The sequence below is a fragment of the Eucyclogobius newberryi genome, unplaced genomic scaffold (genome assembly GCF_026437365.1).
Source record: "Eucyclogobius newberryi isolate DKJ021-1_F unplaced genomic scaffold, fEucNew1.0.hap1 SCAF_10, whole genome shotgun sequence".
NCBI classification, from domain to species: Eukaryota; Metazoa; Chordata; class Actinopteri; order Gobiiformes; family Gobiidae; genus Eucyclogobius; species Eucyclogobius newberryi.
In genome coordinates, this window is record NW_027315724.1 from 24,757,228 (window position 1) to 24,777,250 (window position 20,023).

General features: G+C 40.6%; 1 protein-coding gene across 1 annotated transcript in view; it reads right to left on the reverse strand.

Moving 5' to 3' along the window:
* Positions 1-2,771: 2,771 nt before the first annotated feature.
* Positions 2,772-20,023, reverse strand: part of LOC140379500 (roundabout homolog 2) — a 75,684-nt gene continuing 58,432 nt past the window's right edge. Inside the window, exons 16-26 of the mRNA XM_072464209.1 lie at positions 11,430-11,607; positions 10,260-10,469; positions 8,821-8,863; positions 8,629-8,756; positions 7,478-7,747; positions 6,177-6,312; positions 4,853-5,157; positions 4,556-4,663; positions 4,280-4,462; positions 4,028-4,149; positions 2,772-3,246 (exon numbers count right to left, since the gene is read on the reverse strand). Coding sequence (XP_072320310.1) covers positions 3,235-3,246; positions 4,028-4,149; positions 4,280-4,462; positions 4,556-4,663; positions 4,853-5,157; positions 6,177-6,312; positions 7,478-7,747; positions 8,629-8,756; positions 8,821-8,863; positions 10,260-10,469; positions 11,430-11,607 — 1,695 coding nt within the window. The 3' untranslated portion in view covers positions 2,772-3,234. The remainder of the gene's footprint in view (positions 3,247-4,027; positions 4,150-4,279; positions 4,463-4,555; positions 4,664-4,852; positions 5,158-6,176; positions 6,313-7,477; positions 7,748-8,628; positions 8,757-8,820; positions 8,864-10,259; positions 10,470-11,429; positions 11,608-20,023) is intronic.

The following is a 20,023-nucleotide window of genomic DNA, read 5'->3' on the forward strand; positions in this document are numbered from 1 at the left end:
GTTTGGCCTCACAGCTCATGCTCTCAAACAGCAGCAGTTACAGTGTGTGCCACAGGGCAATACCTCAACTATAATCATTATAAATACTGTAACATATAAGATATAAGATAAGATAACATAAGATAACCTTTATTTGTCCCACTATGGGGAAATTCCAGTGTTGCAACACAGATTAGGCACAGAAGTAAATCTTAAAAAAACAGACACTTATAAAAACCCTCTTGTAGAAAAACTCTTAAAAAACCCTCTTATATTCTTAATAAAAATAATAATAACACTCTGTGTGGCGACTGTTTCAACAAATCCAAATTCATCTGGATTTAGGGCGTGATAGGATAACTTCATACATACTGTAACTGCACCTAAACACATAAATGACAACATATAAGAGAGCAAGAGAGCAGAACATGACACATTTTGATCAGTCTATGTTCTTAAGAGATAGAGAGAGAACATACACACATTTTAAATAGTCCTAAACATGGGGTCCAGCATAAATGCCCCATTTAGTCCAAAGTCTATCAGATTTGTCCATTTAATGAATTTAATAATCAGTTTATGTCCGAACGTAATTATTCTCAATTTGCGAATGTCAAGTATAATTTTGTTCCAATCGTTGATTGTTGGTTCCATGTGAGCCATCCATTTCTTTATCATGGGATTCTCTTTTTTTTTTTTTTTAACAATTAATAAACATAACAAAACCAAATAAAAACATGACAAAAACAGAGAGGGGAACAAAAGAATTGACCTAGAAAGACATTCAGACGGTCATATCATTCTTTACATGGCTGCACTGTCCATTATTCTCTCCTTGATTTTCAGTGTTGTATTCTCTCCTTTCACATTTTCAAAATGAGCCTGGAGCATGTCATTAATCACGTGTTACTCTAAACACAGTTTGTGGCACTTGTTCCTTGAACAAACACAATTATGCCAGTAGAGGGCAGCAGCTGCATTCTTCATGTATATTCTAAGCTCTACTAACCTACATAAAAAGACAGCACTGGGACCCTAAGCTCTTAAAACAAATACACAGTTGTGTCTGGAGTTACAGTCTGCAAATATAACACACAATGTAACTTTTCACCTGCCTGTCTCCATTGGAGTTCCCCATGATTGAAATTCATCATGTGTTCTTTTTAATCCTTTAGTTTGTATGTCCCAGACTTGTTATTGCTTTGCTTTTAATGTTCCACAGTTTGACTTTAAACGTAAATAACTTGAAATGATGAAATCACAGGTGTTTTTGCTGACTGTGCCTTCAGGTATCACCTGCTTGTCTCCGTGGAGCTAGATCATAGTATACCAAACTGTGGAACATTACATCCAAACTAAAACGAATTAAATCCAATGCAATACTATATTGATCTGATCCTAAAACCACCAAATAAGTAACTAATTTATTAATCAAGCTTTTTTATTTATACATTTTGTACGATTAACACAATAAATCTTATGTTTTAGGAAAAAGTAAGAAATCAATTAGTAAAGATTAACATACACATAATCTTTAGTTATTAGATTTGAATTACTTACCTTATTTTCCTTTTGAATCAATCACAGACGCTTTAATATTTGGGCTGTCAGCGCACACAGGAGCCCAATAATGTCCCAGTTGGCAGTAAAGTTTTGTTTGTGCATAGAAACCCCGGCGAACAAGCAGGACACAATAGGGCCCCCAGAGCCACAGCCAACCACAGTTTTGTGTTTCAGGGAATCTGCTGAAAATACAAAACCGTTAAAGCGCAGCGATAGTGATGACACAGGCGTTTGAATTTAGAATCCTCTGGGAACAGCAAACCAAACTCACGGATTGCAAACTCCACATGTCATGTTTTAGTGTATTATTGTAGGCCGTGTGCATTGCTGGGCTGTTGTCTGTCCATTTGAGGTTAGTAAAGACAACTTTTATTTTAGGAGGAACAAAAAAGAAGAGGAGAAAAGCCCTCAGACAACTTTTAAAATGAATGTAAGCCTACTCTGAGTAATAAATATGGGGTTTTCAGTATGATATCATCCAACTTACCTCCATGATGATCTGGTATTATGTTGAACTGTGATTAAATAGTAAGACTGTCATTTTACCAAATTTAATTCTGTATATGAGCACCATTTTCCATTAAGGATAAACTGAATTTGGACCTTCTAATCTCTTCCTTACAAGTGCACGGTGGCAGAGTGGTTAGAGCTCTCGCCTCCCAATTAAGCATCATCACATAAATCTCTTTGCATGTCCTTTCCGCTAAATTGAATGGTTGTTTGTGTGTCTGTGTCTCTGCTGGCCGTCCAGGGAGTACCCCGCCTAAGGCCCAAAGTCACTGGGACAGGTTCCAGTCGCCTATTTTCTCACGTGGGGGTCTAGTTTTTTTGCACGCTTCAGTTTCCCCCACAAGATGGCAGAATATATCACCCGTTGTGAGCCAATTTGATAGAGCTCATTGACTCCTGGCACAGATACATGTGGTATTCATCTGATAAGAAATTAAACATGCTGTTTTCTGTTCACTTGTGCATTTTAGCTATAATTAGAACTGTTCCAATAAGTCATTTTTCCCTTGCTGATGTTAAGCTGTCTCTATAGTCACTAGAAATAAGATACTCTTGCTGTGTCCTTGGACGAGACACTTTACTACTGTCTTTATTGATGTTGGAGTGGTGGACGGAGAGGCCACAGGTGCTGAAACTGGTGTTTGTGTGAAGCCCTTGAGGAGCTCGAAATGTGCAAAGACATCTTTAAGGGAACGACTGTCTTGAATCAAAACCAGGAATTTTGATACAAATGTTTTAATGTTCATTTAAAAAAGACAACACACAGGTGAGGCTTCATACAGTAATACAGAAATGGAAAGTCCACAGTCTTTACACATTACACATGCATACCAAATACAAATCCCCATCTTCCACAGTCACTCAAATGTAATATCAATACCAGTCAGTAGATGATACATTCAGTAATCTTCTGTACAATATGTGTACGCTATGTTCAAAAATATTGTGGTCTTTTGATACTGCAATTTTAGCAATATATCTTATTACATGTATAAAAATGTAAATTGTCCTCTTTTACTGTACATGAATGGGTGGGCAACAAATCACCAAAAATAAAAATGTAACACTAATACTTTTCAATAAATGAACCAGAGGAACAAACAGAAGGCAGATGGCACGCCTCGATACTTGTTGGTGTTTCTCTGGTGCCATGGCAACACAATATCAACGTCACAGCCTTGTCTACATGAGATTCTGGGGGGAAAAAGTATTTTATTTTTAGTATTTCAGCATAATAGAGACATGATGATGGTCCAAAAGCATTCTTTGTTGCTCCTCGTGGGTTCAGAATTCTAAATGATTCTGAGCGTTTCCCAGTACACTAGCCCCCCATTGGCCTTTTGTATTTAATATACCGTACTCATCCTCAATTATACAGTCGAAAATACACCGTGAATTACACTGTGCAACCATGGATGTGACCCTGAACACCTTTTCAACTATTGTGCCGGGGGAACAATGATGTGCCTTGAAATAACGTCAGTTAATTTACACAAGTATTACATTGAATAGTTTACCATTTTTGAGTGTTTTGAACAAACATCTGTACCATTTTTTCTACTTATGTGATTCGGTCATGTTTCAGTATGTGCTGCGGTGCCTTTTCAACCAAGAAAGTGGATGATGACTCTAAAAAGGTTGAAAATCAAGACATTTGTTATTCAGGTTATAGGTGTTATTGTTTATTTTCAAGTTGCAGTAACAAGTATAGCACATGACCTTTTAAAGCCAATTCAACAGGCCTCCTGGAACAATAGGATCGGTCTGAGGACTGTATTTGGTTAAGTTTGTTCATTTATTTCAGGCAGGGACAGCACACAATATACATTAACCTCATCAGGAGCGACGCATTGTACCAGGGTCTAGCTCAAGTCACTATATCTGTTGTAATATTATTGGTATAGCTAATATTAATAGATTTGTGAGTATCTAAGCCAAACCCCAGTTAACACGAAGACGACAACTGTAGATGTACCTCATCTTGTTTCTGCCTGGTTGTGGAGGGCCTTGGAAGGACTGCCCCACCAAGCGAGCCATACCCAGAAATCTGCACTTTGGGCAGGAAAGTGGACTGAGCATATGGGTTTACATTCTCATCTGTGAAAAACAAACACACTAAACTGTTTCAGCTATTTTTACACAGTGCAGAGGGAGGGCCCAATCAAAGCCAGCGCCGGGTTGGACACTAGTTTTTACACTAGGATGAATGTGTGTTTTCACTACACACCTTGCAACGTCCATTTTGTCGGCCTTGTTCGCGGCGGTGAGAAATGTCCCGCCCTCCTCTGAAGGCTGGACGGGTCGCTGGCGTCTCTCCACTCACGACTGTCAGTTCGGCTATGGCCCAGGACATCTGCTAACAGCTTTATTGAGTCTTCGGTGGGGGAAGGGGCAGGCAGAGGGGGCAGGCCTGAATACAATTTTACACACAACAGAGCAGCAATAATGTGGCTTGATTCGAAAAGTGCTCAGAATAACTTTTCTACTATTGTTAAGGGTGTACCTGCCAGTCCCTGCAAGTCCCTGCGGAGTTGAACATCTTTAGATTGCTTCTTCTTGCTCCGGGGTCGGTGTACCATGACGGCAGAGCTCAAATCAGGAGGAGATTTTTCTGAAACAAAATGAATTGATTGTTTATTCAGTCTTATATTATCTCGCCATTGCTAATATAGTAATTAATTACAAAAATAATTGCTTGTTGTAAGACTGGAAGCTTTACAGAGTTGTCCTGTCCTGGCTTTCCATTGGTGATTCTCTTTAATAAAACATAAAATGTGTTTATGCTGTAGCTCAAACTAACCTTTGCCAAAAGTGTCCGCCCAGTGGCTCGTGTGGTAGACATCGTCCTCCTTGCTCGTAAACAGATCGGGGTTGGACTGCGAGATCTGGGAGCTAGGCCGCTGCCGAGACAACAGGTCAAAGGGCGGGAGATGTGAAGAGTGGTTGTGCTGGACGTGGTCTTTCTGGGGCGAGGGCAGGCGTATCGGCGTGTAGCGCGGCTTTTCTTGTTTGGACGCGGGACTTGCGAGTTCTTCTTTGGAGCTGTCCGTCAAATAGGTTCTGGCAGGCAGCGGAGGGCACCAGTCTTCATCCTCATCCTCGGGGCTAATAAATGAAAGGAAGTTGATTAACTGAGGCTCAGGAGCAGGACCACGTCTTAACCTCCCACTCCCCTTGTCCCCGTCTTCAGTCTCTCTATGCAGCCACCCCCGTTTCATCTACCCATATCATCCGTCAAGAAATACAGTCATTGCAATCTGTTGTTGTTGCGTTGTCCTTGCTAGTGAAAGGACATAAGGAATTTAATGCATTAGTCAAAATAAGTCTCATGCAGAACCTTCTCGTGCCAGTCTCAGGTGCCAGTCTGTGCCAAAAAGGGCGGCACGCTAGTCTTAATGTGGTCAGATAAATTTGGTCGGATACATTTGGATTTGGCTAGGTGTTTTTTATTTTTATTTTCTATTTAGTTAATTTTATTGTATTTCTGTAATTTCTTTGTGATTTTAATGCATTTTTCCTGCTGTGTGAAGCACTTATTGCCCTGTGTATGAAATGTGCTCTACAAATAAACTTGCCTTGCTTTAACGGGCAAATACATGTCTGTCAAACATGCATAATGCTTAAAAATGTTAAATTATAAAGACAAATCTGTCACATGATTGAACTTTGATGGAGAACATCCCTGAACTGTGTGGCACTGTCAAAATACATTTAATAACGGACATGTCGCTAAAAAAGGCAAAGTGCTAATTTAAGCTGTCAAACGCAAGTTAATGTCAGTACAATAGACGTGGCGGTCCTCAGATGTCGCCCCTGTTACATTCTCGTCTGTCACAGTTAGTTAAAACCCGGCGCTCCCCTCAGTAACCCCACGGCTCAATGTATGCGGCGCCCGGAGACACGACTGCTGCTAATTCACCCAGTCCCCAGACACACGAGCTCACTCAAGTTTGGTTTGACAGCACAGAGTTACAGGGAAGGTTTGATATCTGTCAGCCTTAACTCCCTCTGTCATTTAGGGGGTGCCTTGAAGTGATTAATATTCAGTCTAAATGAAGATTTGACGGTGCATTGAGAGGAAGGATGGTGTTGTGCTGAACCAAATCACACTGTTATAATCTTACCTGTTCAGTTGTCCCTCGCGTGTCTTTGTGCCGTTCGAGTCCTTACTGTCAGGAAGAGGCAAAGACAGGACATCCATCCACGTGAGAGCGGACGGCTTTGAGGTCAAGCCCGAGGACCTTTGCTTGGACAGTTTGTCTGGAAACAGAATTGCTTGGAATGACTTATATGCTTTGAGGGGGAAAAAAACAAAAAACAGGCTGAAAACATTTTTTAATCATGGTAGAACGCTGAGCAAGCTGTTAATTTTTTTTCTCATTAAACCAAAACAGAACCAAAGAGGATAAATCAACTTTTTCTACAGATGCAAATTCATTCAAAAATAATGGATGTATTGTAACACAGCACAGTGATTGTCTTCATGCTTCACTTATAGTCCTGTCTTGTATTGTCAAAGCAATCATTTAAATTTAACACATTTTCCTCCACATGTGTCAACAGATTAGTTTCAACTGTGCACTTTCTTTATTTTAGTATGTTATATTTGAACCATTAAGGCCCAAAGTCACTGGGATAGGCTCCAGTCACCCGCGACCCCTAAACTGGAACAAGCGGTAGAAAATGAATGAATGAATATTTGAACCATTGTTATATATCATATATAACTTTTTGCCATAACTATTATTGCAAGGAATGACTCCAGTGTGCCTTGTGTAACTGAAATTTAGTCAGTAAGATTCAATGCAAATGCACACGTCCTTTATATATGGTGAAAATGAAAGAATAACTAAGTAAATACTATATTGTTCCTATTGTGTTGAGGCACAGCTGTAGCAGTAACAATCACCGTTCATAACATATTACACCCAAAAGTGAAAAAAACAGTCTGACAAGAGTACTCAAGTTTCCTGGCAAAACATATACATAATACAAGTACAAGTACAGTTGCTAACATTGTATTAGGTAAAGCTACAAAGTACACGTGAAAAATATCAGTAGTAGTTACTTTTGAATGTGATTTTAGACTCATATTGGATCAGTTTTTTATACAAAAATTGGATACTGTTGTTGAGTTGTTTTTAACCACAGTCTGCATAATTCTCTTGAGCTTTGGTCAATCAGTTTAAAGATTTACTCAGCGCTGCCCGGTGGTGGAGTGGTTAAGGCCCAGCAGAGTGTTGTGAGTTTGAATCCCTACACTGACATTTACTGCGAGTTCTCCCCTCTCTCATCCCCATTTCACACTTCCCACTCCTGTCTAATAAAGCCAAAAAATCGTACACAAAAAACAAAAAACAAATCTACTCACTGACCCGTGCCTATTTTCTCCAAATGAACGCACATTTCAGTTCAAACGGCTCACCATTGTTCTTCTTGCTGTATTTAAGCTGGGCGTACTCTGAGCCCGACTGTCCCGACTGGAGGGTCCACTGGTCCAGGTCCACGAGCCCCATGTTGTACAGCGCTGGATTACTGCTGTATGGGTCTGGACCTTGGGAGATGGACTTGGTGGAGTAAGTGTCGTAATAAGCTAATAGGTCGTCATCCACCGTCGTGTTTATGGTGCTGTAGATGGGACTGTCGTTGGAGGCAGTGCTTCTCTTCTCTGATTGGTTGGTGTAGTTCATTATACCTGCAAATGTGCAAAATAAGATGATTCCAGCGTCCACCGATGGGTTGTATCCCATGTCATTCATGTGCAATTACTGTCGTACTCACATGCAATAATGTCACATTCATGTGCATATAACTGATGTAAATAGAGTGTTTATTTTACCATTATTATTAGTATTATTTTGTCTTACGCTAGCTGTTTTTATTTAATTTTATCTTTAATTTTCCTCTCCATTCCTTATTAAGAAATGAGAGGTTTTGTCTATAGGAGTTTTTGGTTATAAGAGTTTTGTTTATAAGAGTTCTTCTATTAAGAGTGTTTTTTAAACTTCATATAGGTGATCTGTCCTTTTCCTCTGTATCTACCTGCGTTGCAACAATGAAATTTCCCCATGTGTGGACAATAAAGGATTATCTTATCTTATCTTACGTCGAGGTAGAAAAGCACATTTTGTCCATTTCCCATTTACTAATCATTTATATTTTTTCACAAAGACCGATCTTAATGATATTACACAACCTCCAACTGAAACGGATACAATTCTAAAAACAACCAGCACTTTTTCAGCTGTAGCGCACATCAGGAGAGCGTTATTTCTAATTCTTAATAGTTTTGATGTAAAGAGCTCGGGATCGAACGTCAGAAACTTTCCAGCAGTTGTGCCAAATGTCCAAAAAGAAATACAGAAGAGGCTGCTGGGTCATTACTGGTAAATACATACATTACAACTAGTGTAAAGAATAGAAAAGTTTTGTATTTAGCATCTTAAAATCTCCATTGGTTTAAGAATACTCTAACCGTTTCTATAATGAATAACCTGTGGCCACATTTTTATACAAGATATTTACACAGTGCACGATTAGCAAAGTTACAAAAGTGTTAAAAGGACTTGCTCTTACTGTTGTAGTATTTTTCGGAGTCCAGTTTGCCTGAGCAGGAGTCCTTGCTGTCATGGATGAGAGTCGGAGTTGGCCAAGAGTCAGCGAGCCACGGGTAGTTTCCCATATTGGACCCCAACAAACCAGGTCTACACATTTAAAGATGTTATTAGACTTTACACTCCAACAATGTGAATGAATGTAGTGCCTCACCTTCCACTGATGATCCCAGAGCCCTCACCGTGAGCAAAGCCGACTGCAAGATGAGGAAGAGACAACGGTTTAGCCATTTCATATGTTTATTTTTGAAATCGGGAAACACAATTGGAATCATGCAACTTAGAAATGAAACAGTTTAATCTATTGAAAAGTCATGCTGCTGTCAAATCATACAACTATCAGATCTCACAACTTACAACAAAATATATTGCTTTTAGCAGATATTTCATGACCTTTCAAACAGAGATCTAGAGGATTATAATGTCGGCGAGAAAATCAACTTAGGAACAATGAATGAGAGTCTGTGGTGTCACATTCTATGTATTTGTTAAAAAATATACACGAAATGGATGATAGTATGAGTATAATTATTAGAATTTATAGTATTGATGTTTTGTGAGGTGGTAATCGCACTGGATAAACCAGAAAGCTTTGTTTAAAGGTTAAGTTCTGCTCATAAATATGGGAGGGATCAAAAAGGCCTTCCGGCTCCCTCTTTAGGTTAAACACTTTGTTTTAATGCTATGCAGCTAATCTGTCAAATGGACATGTTCAAATAAAGATAATCTCCCAATTCCGCGCTCACTTTACATAATTGCTTAGCCTAAAATAGCTTTGATATTGTGTGAAAATATATATTATGATGGATATAGAGTGTAATATTGATCTAACTGTAACTGCGAGGGCACTGAAAGATCCATAAGAACACCGTTCAGCACAAATCAATGCACAAGTAATTTGATTAAGAAATGGATTGAAATACAATCATGGCAGCAGCATAAGTGAAGCTGTTAATGTAAAGTGCACTCTCTGGCCACTTTACGGACACCTTGGTTGTTTCATAGTAAGAGCCTTAATTCAACTTTTGGCAAAGTTCAAGAAAGTGTTCTTTTAATCAGTCATATGATTACATTAGCATCATATTTGTTTCTTCACAGTTCGACCTGTTGTGTTGTTTGCACATTTCAAAGTCAAAAATGTGTATTCCTGTATGTTTTGTGGCCCTGAGCAAACCAACCAAATCAAAATGAAAAGCAGAGGTTACAATTTACTGATAGTGCTGACTGTCTTCAGATGATTCTGTTTACCAGAGACATGCCTTATGGGAATATAGATACATTTAATTAACAAAATTTGTGAAGTATATCTTACAGCGCTGTAAAAGTTGAAATTAAAAACATCTATCACAGCTAAGGATACTTCAGTGGAACTTTGTCACTACAATTTGTTGAAACCTATACCCGTTTCTTCTTTGTGCACTCTGCTAATTACATTTATAAAGGTTTTCTTGATTTATATACTCCCAGAATTCATGTTATTCAACCTTGAGGCGGGCACGTGAAGCACACCCTCCATGTCATATTTCTACACCATTGTTCGCTCTTCCATACGAGTAAATCCAACAGCTAAAAGCTAACGCGTATTTTCCTTACCTGCTGGTGTGTATGCAAAGGAGGTGGTGTAATGCCCCAGTTGCTTTCTTTGCCTGTGTCGACAATACAGCCAACCACTAAAGCCCATGAGCACGAGCCACGCAGCGACGCCCAGCCCTGCGATGAAGGCCGGCTGGCAGATAACGTTTGTGATCTGCTCCGACAGGCTGAAATTGCTGCCTTTCTTCACTGCAGAGTCTCGCGGCAGAGCTGTGAAAAAGTAAGAAAAATGTTGAAATTAAAACAGAAGTGTCATACTGCGAGGACACGGTGGTATGAAGTAACCATGACTTATGTGTTTTGTAGGTTTCTTTATTATGTAACAAGACAGCAGGCTAAGTTGGGCTGTATAAAAAAGAAAAGAAAAAAAAACATGAAGCAATGTACCTCCCGGCTATAATCTTTGTGAACTTTAAGACTTTGAAAATAAGAAAACTTTAACACATAGATCCGATGCTTTCTGTACAAGCAAAGTTTCACGTAACATTTTTGTATTCTTGACACTCGCACATCAGATAGAGTTGAGAAAATTGCTGATTCAAGTCTGATATCAAACACACTGACTAGACAGATCATAATTTGAACATAACTTTTCCCACATAATTAAATGCTAACTCAAAGCCTTTGGAACCTTTACCTGCAAACATAAAGACCTGTTGTCCACGTTCACAAAGTCCTGACTCACACAGCAGCAGCAGCAGCAGCAGCAGCAGCAGCAGCAGCAGCGTGATCATGTGTAAACTGTGTGTGTGAGAGCAGTGACAGTGTTTATGTGTGGTTGCTGTCCTTGGTGGTTTTGACACATTGCATTTACTGTATTTATTGTTGTTAAACTAATTTAACACTCAATTTTGTGAAATCTGTTCTGTTTAAAGCCCTGCTAGGCACTGGTGTTAGGAATTAGCGATGGCTATAAACACACATCAGATTACTACATGTTAATCTATGTTTGTTGTATCTGTCTGTCAATTAAACAATACAAAAATAAAATTTAAAAAAAGTTGTGAATTGGATGTACAATGACAACCATCTTCATTAAAACAGGGACGATACAATATCATCTGCCTTTTATCAAACTTTAGATTGAGGTAAAAGTCCTATAGGTTACACAGTGTTATCTCAACACACTTTGTCTCTTTGTGTAGTGTGCTGGCAGTGGGGCTGACTCACTGAGAAGCAGGTCGACAGGGGGGCTAAGAGCGCCCACTCCCAGCCCAGTGACAGCAGCCACCAGCACAGTGTAGGGGGCATCAGGCAGCAGGTCTGTCAGCAGAATGGACTGCACAGACCCGTCCACTGTCCGATTTATCTGTCTGTCCACATCCAGGCTCTCACTCACGCACCACACCTGAGCAAAATACACAACACTGTGAGAGCAGGGGAAGTATAAGATCAATTCATCAAAATGCATAATGTAAACCTCATGCAAAAGTGCTTTACAACCATAAAACACATCAAAATGTATTTCAAATAGTAAAATGCAGATAAAATTCCCTCCCAGAGAGTCTCAGAGACTCTCTTTTTATTAATGATCTTTTTTTTTAACACAAAACAAAGATATATATTATTATAAAATATGATATAAAACAGAGCAAGATACAGAAATGGAAAAGACAAAAACAGAAAGAGTAGTCTGTAGAAAGTCTGCCTCGCATTTGTCCCAATATCCTGCAAACGTGTCCCTTTTCTAATTCACAGAATTCAGTCCATCCATCAGTTGTTTCCATTGTTGGGAGTTTTATGGTCGAGATACATTGTTTTAAAGTCAAATGGAAAATCAGTTTTGAAGATAGTTTTCAGTTTCCCTCATTAATCTCAGTCCTCAGTGTTCCACAATGTGCTGGTCAGTTCAAACACCATGGCCACAATACAGAATGAAACAATGCAGGTTATTGTTGTTAAATAATTATAATTTTAGGAAAATATACATTATTTGTATAAGTTTAATAGCCTATGTATGGAACCCCAGTTCCTCCGAAACCATATTCAAATGTTATAATAAAAGTTGAAGCAATGCTCTGAAACACCAGCTAAGAAATAAAACATATTTTTAGGCCCGAGCCCAAGCAGGGCGGAGGGCCTATTGCTCCCGCAACGCTGCCGAAGGCAGCGTTGCAACTGTCTGACCAAACATGCGGGCTGCGCCCGCATGTTTGGTACCCCGTCGCCCCTGGCAAGTACAGTGAACTAGCCCATGCCGAAGGCATGGATCATGCATACTTACTCCTGCTATGACAGAAATAGTCAACAATTAGTGAATGGGCGTAGCCCATTCACTAATTGTTGACAACAGCAGCGCGAAGCGCTGCATTCCTCCAAAAACCCTCCTGGCATCGTCCCGTACGCGAGAATCTATGCGAAGCGGTCGCGAAGCGGTCGTCATCCCCATATAAAGCACTCATTTGCGCTAAGTAGCTCACGAATACGTTCCCCATCTCTTGCATGTTCCGTGCATATAAGCATGTAATGCAAAAATTGAACATTATTACTGTATAGAGGGCCAAAAACACAAAGTGGGCGGAGCCCACTCAAAATTATCGAAAGTACCCGTCAGTGACCAGGGACCCACACCATGAGGTAGGAAAGCGCAAGCGCTTTCCGAAAATGTATAGTTTATGATATTTGAAAAATGGGAAACATTGTTTTCGCATCGGAATATTATTCTTTCTTCTTCTTCTCGGGACCAACCCCCCCATTTTTCACCCAGTGAACATTGACGAAAAGTCACAAAAATTTGCACACCTCTAAAAATCGGGCCTCTCTACATTCTGGCTATTCCCTTTTCTAAAATAAAAAAAATTGGCGCGTCAGCGCCCCCAAATGTACCAAAAATGCATTGAGGGATGGGAAATGACCCAAAAAAAATCTGATCGTAGAATCATGAAATTTGGCGCAGAGGTAGATGGTGACAAGAGAAGTAAAAAAATATTATTACGGCAACGCCGTCTGCCCAACCAAATGTCGGCCATATTGCTTCAAAAATGGCTAAACATGACTTCGGAGTTTTTCCAAACGTCGTACTTTTACAAACTCCTCCCAGGGCGTTGGCCCTAAAAAGCTGAAATTTGGTGAAAATGCTACTGAGGAGTGGGACATCAAAAGTTATCCAAATTACATTGATACCTCTCACGTTCTCTGTGCGGCGAAGCCGCAAACTGTAGCTAGAATTTCAGAAATCTCCCATATGTAAAATTTCTGCCGTTTGCGCAGATAAAGTCCGAATTGCGTCAAATTAGAATCAGTTGTTAAACTCTTTGCCCTAAACCTACTTGAAGTGAAATAAATGTATTTGGCGCCACAGCGCCCCCTACAGATTTTATATGGAGGTTGAATGTTTAGTTTTGCGAAATTATCTGAAATTTGACACACAACTCAATTTTGGCATCCCCATCAAAAAAGTCAGTGAGACCCATGTCATAATTGTTATGGCGTTGCCGTAGCGATGACCAAAACCTCCCATGTTATTCCAATGGGGAAATCGCCAGAACATGTTTACACTTTAGACTTTCACAAACTCCTCCCAGGGCGTTAGCCCTATTAACCTGAAATTTGGTGAGACTCATCTTCAGTGGTGGACCATCAAAAGGTATCCACATTTTTATTCAAAGAGTCACGGTGTCTGTGCGGCAAAGCAGCACATTTTGCCAAGAATTCAAAATAAAATTGCTTTTTGATGGTAAAACAAAGGGGAGAAGATGTGACAGCGTCACAGATTCAGCAGTAGGCGTAGGCCTCTTGCGGCGTGGCGGCGGCGTAGCGAGGGCCGATCATTGCCGCTTGTGGCTATATTTAGGCCCGAGCGCCACAAGCTGGCGAGAGGCCTATTAATCTCGTAAGGCCGTGCGAAGCACGGCTGCGAAAGTGCGCACGTAGTGCGCACGAAATCGAGCGCGAAGCGCTCGCCCACTTCCAAACACTCACTAACGCACTCCTCCACTCATGCACGCCCCGTGCATACTAATTAGTTGTAGGAAAATGGAACATTACCGTTGTAAACGGGCGAAGCCCGTGCAAAAGTTCGCACTAAACGAGCACTTTACATTGGGATGACGACCGCTTCGCGGTCGTCATCCCCATATAAAGCACTCATTTGCGCTAAGTAGCTCACGAATACGTTCCCCATCTCTTGCATGTTCCGTGCATATAAGCATGTAATGCAAAAATTGAACATTATTACTGTATAGAGGGCCAAAAACACAAAGTGGGCGGATCCACTCAAAATTATCGAAAGTACCCGTCAGTGACCAGGGACCCACACCATGAGGTAGGAAAGCGCGAGCGCTTTCCGAAAATGTATAGTTTATGATATTTGAAAAATGGGAAACATTGTTTTCGCATCGGAATATTATTCTTTCTTTCTTTCTTTCTTCTTCTCGGGACCAACCCCCCTATTTTTCACCCAGTGAACATTGACGAAAAGTCACAAAAATTTGCACACCTCTAAAAATCGTGCCTCTCTACATTCTGGCTATTTCACTTTTCTAAAATAAAAAAAATTGGCGCGTAAGCGCCCCCAAATGTACCAAAAATGCATTGAGAGATGGGAAATGACCCAAAAAAAATCTGATCGTAGAATCATGAAATTTGGCGCAGAGGTAGATGGTGACAAGAGAAGTAAAAAATATTATTACGGCAACGCCGTCCGCCCAACCAAATGTCGGCCATATTGCTTCAAAAATGGCTAAACATGACTTCGGAGTTTTTCCAAACGTCGTACTTTTACGAACTCCTCCCAGGGCGTTGGCCCTAAAAAGCTGAAATTTGGTGAAAATGCTACTGAGGAGTGGGACATCAAAAGTTATCCAAATTACATTGATACCTCTCACGGTCTCTGTGCGGCGAAGCCGCAAACTGTAGCTAGAATTTCAGAAATCTCCCATATTTAAAATTTCTGCCGTTTGCGCAGATAAAGTCAGAATTGCGTCAAATAAGAATCAGTTGTTAAACTCTTTGCCCTAAACCTACTTGAAGTGAAATAAATTCATTTGGCGCCACAGCGCCCCCTACAGATTTTATATGGAGGTTAAATGTTTAGTTTTGCGAAATTATATGAAATTTGACACACAACTCAATTTTAGCATCCCCATCAAAAAAGTCAATGAGACCCATGTCATAATTGTTATGGCGTTGCCGTAACGATGACCGAAACCTTTCATGTTATTCCAATGGGGAAATCGCCAGAACATGTTTACACTTTAGACTTTCACAAACTCCTCCCCCTCAGGGCGTCAGCCCTATTAACCTGAAATTTGGTGAGACTCATCTTCAGGACCATCAAAAGTTATCCACATTTTTATTCTAAGAGTCACGGTCTCTGAGCAGTGAAGCCGCACATTTTGCCAAGAATTCAAAATAAAATTGCTTTTTGATGGTAAAACAAAGGGGAGAAGATGTGACAGCGTCACAGATTCAGCAGTAGATGTAATAAAAGGACAATTGGGGCGCGTTAGCGCCCCCTCCTCTTGCGGCGTGGCGGCGGCGTGGTGAGGGCCGATCATTGCCGCTTGCGGCTATATTTTTTATTATTTTTCTTGTTCTTCTGCTTTTTGAGCTCTAATTTGACCCCCTGAACATGCTCAAAAACTCACCAAACTTTACCCAAAATTCAAAATCGGCGAAAAATCTTGTTTTTTTCTGGGCCATTTTTTTTTTTGTTAAAAAATGGCGCGACAGCGCCACCGACAAAAGTCAAAATACATTGCGCCTATGGGAGACGCCCCGAGGTCAACTTTGGCGTAAAGCTACGAAATTCGGGACACGCATTCCTCTCGTGAGGACAAAAAAAAAATATCATTGTGGCCACGCCCCCAGACTTACCCTATGCCCGCAGTCTTCCTTTGAAAATGAAAACACACTGTGTTAGCCATTTTGTTCACGTCAAACTTTGACGAACTCCTCCTAGGGCGTTTTGCCCACCGACTTCAAAATCGGCGGACGTCCTCTGGACAAGTGGGGCATCTAAAGTTATTCAATTTTTTGAGATACCTTTAACGGTCTGTGTGCGGCGCAGCCGCAAAGTTGGACAACTTATTTTGGAATATTGCAGATCTAAAAATTGTTCCCATTTGATCAAAACAAGTCCGATTAGGACCAAATTTGAATCAGTTGTTCAACTTTCTAGTTTGGACCAGTTTATGATGACAAAATTTAAATGGGCGCGATAGCGCCCCCTACAGAGTGACCTTTAAATTAACATTGAAGGTCAAAAATTAGTTCTACCAAAATTTTCTAAACTTTACCCAAAATTCTATTTTGGCGTCCCGATCAAAAAAGCCAATCAGACAAATGCCTTAATTTTTACGGCGTAGTCGTAACGATGACATAAACCTCCCATGTTATCCCTATGGGAAAACCGCTAAATCTCTCGAATATCCACATTTTTCTGTTTCACACTTTAACGAATTCCTCCTAGTGCGTTTTGCCCACCGACCTCAAAATCGGTGTACGTCCTCTAGACAAGTGGGGCATCTAAAGTTATGCAAATTTTAAGGATAGCTTTTACGGTCTCTGTGCGACGGAGCCGCAAACGTTTCCCAGAATTCTGACTATTTGGCCTTCAGAGTGGCCTATAAACAGTAGAGTTTTTCCAAATGACATTATATTTTGCACAAAATTCTAATTTGCCATCCTGATCATAAAGTATGAGAGCCAAAGTCATATTTTGTACGGCGTAACCGTAGCGATGACAGAAACATCCCATGTTATCCTTATGGGAAAATCGTAGAATCGCTCAAATCACCACATTTTTACGCTTCACACTTTAACAAACTCCTCCTAGGGCGATTGTCCGATCAAGTTCATATTTGGAGAATATCATCTACACAAGTGGGGCATCAAAACATATCCATATTCTGATTCTAAGTGCTACGGTCTCTGTGTGGCGGACCCGCAAATATATATCAGAAATGGGAAAACAGCGAAATCTCTGAAATGTTCACATTTACGCTTCACACTTTAACAAACTCCTCTAAGGGCAATAGCTTGATCAAGCTCATATTTGGGGAAAATCATCTACACAAGCGGGGCATCAAAAGTTATCCATATTTTTATTCCAAGTGCTACGGTCTCTGTGCGGCGGACCCGCACATTTGACCGACATTTGTGTTCATTTGCACTGGATTGGCCATGTCCAATGTGTCGCCGTCTGTCAAGTTCTTTTTTAATTCAACACAATAAGGGCGCCATCTTTATCAAGTCGAAAGCGCAGAGTCGGAAGGCCGGCGGCCTGCGAGGGCCGTTGGATGCCGCTTGCGGCTTTAATTATTTTTATTATTTTTCTTGTTCTTCTGCTTTTTGAGCTCTAATTTGACCCCCTGAACATGCTCAAAAACTCACCAAACTTTACCCAAAATTCAAAATCGGCGAAAAATTTTGTTTTTTCTGGGCCATTTTTTTTTTCGTTAAAAAATGGCGCGACAGCGCCACCGACAAAAGTCAAAATACATTGCGCCTATGGGAGACGCCCGGAGGTCAACTTTGTCGTAGAGCGACGAAATTCGGAACACGCATTCCTCTTGTGAGGACAAAAAACAAATATTATTGTGGCCACGCCCCCAGAATTACCCTATGCCCGCCATCTTCCTTTGAAAATGAAAACACGCTGTGTTAGCCATTTTGTTCACGTCAAACTTTGACGAACTCCTCCTAGGGCGTTTTGCCCACCGACTTCAAAATCGGCGTACGTCCTCTGGACAAGTGGGGCATCTAAAGTTATTCATTTTTTTGAGATACCTTTTACGGTCTGTGTGCGGCGCAGCCGCAAAGTTGGACAACTTATTTTGGGATATTGCAGATCTAAAAATTGTTCCCATTTGATCAAAACAAGTCCGATTAGGACCAAATTTGATTCAGTTGTTCAACTTTCTAGTTTGGACCAGTTTATGATGACAAAATTTAAATGGGCGCGATAGCGCCCCCTACAGAGTGACCTTTAAATTAACATTGAAGGTCAAAAATTAGTTTTACCAAAATTTTCTAAACTTTACCCAAAATTCTATTTTGGCGTCGCGATCAAAAAAGCCAATCAGACAAATGCCCTAATTTTTACGGCGTAGTCGTAGCGATGACATAAACCTCCCATGTTATCCCTATGGGAAAACAGCTAAATCTCTCGAATATCCACATTTTTCTGTTTCACACTTTAACGAAGTCCTCCTAGTGCGTTTTGCCCACCGACCTCAAAATCGGTGTACGTCCTCTAGACAAGTGGGGCATCTAAAGTTATCCAAATTTTAAGGATAGCTTTTACGGTCTCTGTGCGACGGAGCCGCAAACGTTTCCCAGAATTCTGACTATTTGGCCTTCAGAGTGGCCTATAAACAATAGAGTTTTTCCAAATGACATGATATTTTGAACAAAATTCTAATTTGCCATCCTGATCATAAAAGTATGAGAGCCAAAGTCATATTTTGTACGGCGTAACCGTAGCGATGACAGAAACATCCCATGTTATCCTTATGGGAAAATCGTAGAATCGCTCAAATCACCACATTTTTACGCTTCACACTTTAATGAACTCCTCCTAGGGCGATTGTCCGATCAAGTTCATATTTGGAGAATATCATCTACACAAGCGGGGCATCAAAACTTATCCATATTTTGATTCTAAGTGCTACGGTCTCTGTGTGGCGGACCCGCAAATATATGTCAGAAATGGGAAAACAGCGAAATCTCTAAAATGACCACATTTTTACGCTTCACACTTTAACGAACTCCTCCTAGGGCGATTGCCCGATCAAGCTCATATTTGGGGAAAATCATCTACACAAACGGGGCATCAAAAGTTAGTCATATTTTGATTTTAAGTGGTACGGTCTCTGTGCCGTGGAGCTGCAAATATACTGTCACAAATGGGAAAAACGCCAAATCCTTGAAATGTTCACATTTACGCTTCACACTTTAACAAACTCCTCCTAGTGCGTTTGGCCCACCGATCTCAAAATCGGTGTACCTCCTCTAGACAAGTGGGGCATCAAAAGTTATTCAAATTTTATGGATAACATTTACGGTCTCTGTGCAGCTGAGCCGCAAACTTTTCGCAGAATTTGGACTATTTGGCCTTCAGAGTGGCCTATAAACAAGAGTTTTTCCAAATGACATGACATTTTGCACACAATTCTCATTTGCCATCCCCAAAATAAAAGTATGGGAGCCAAAGTCATATTTGGTAAAGCGTAGCCGTAGCGATGACAGAAACATCCCATGTTATCCCTATGGGGAAACCGCAAAATCTCTAAAATGACCACATTTTTACACTTCACACTTTAACAAACTCCTCCTAGGGCGATTATCCGATCAAGTTCATATTTGGGGAGAATCATCTACACAAGCGGGGCATCAAAAGTTATACATATTTTTATTCCAAGTGTCACGGTCTCTGTGCGCTGGAGCTGCACATTTGACCGATATTTGTCTTCATTTGCACTGGTTAAGCACAGCATTGTACATGTCCAATGTGTCACTGTCTTAGTTCTTAGACAATTGCGTTAGCGCCAACTCTGTAAAATGCAGAGAGCAGAGTCGGAAGGCCGGCGGCCCGCGAGGGCCGTTGGATGCCGCTTGCGGCTTTAATTTTTATTATTTTTCTTGTTCTTCTTCAGCGCTTTGAGCTCTAATTTGACCCCCTGAACATGCTCAAAAACTCACCAAACTTTGCCCAAAATTCAGAATCGGCGAAAAATTTTGTTTTTTCTGGGCCATTTTTTTTTTTCGTTAAAAAATGGCGCGACAGCGCCACCGACAAAAGTCAAAATACATTGCGCCTA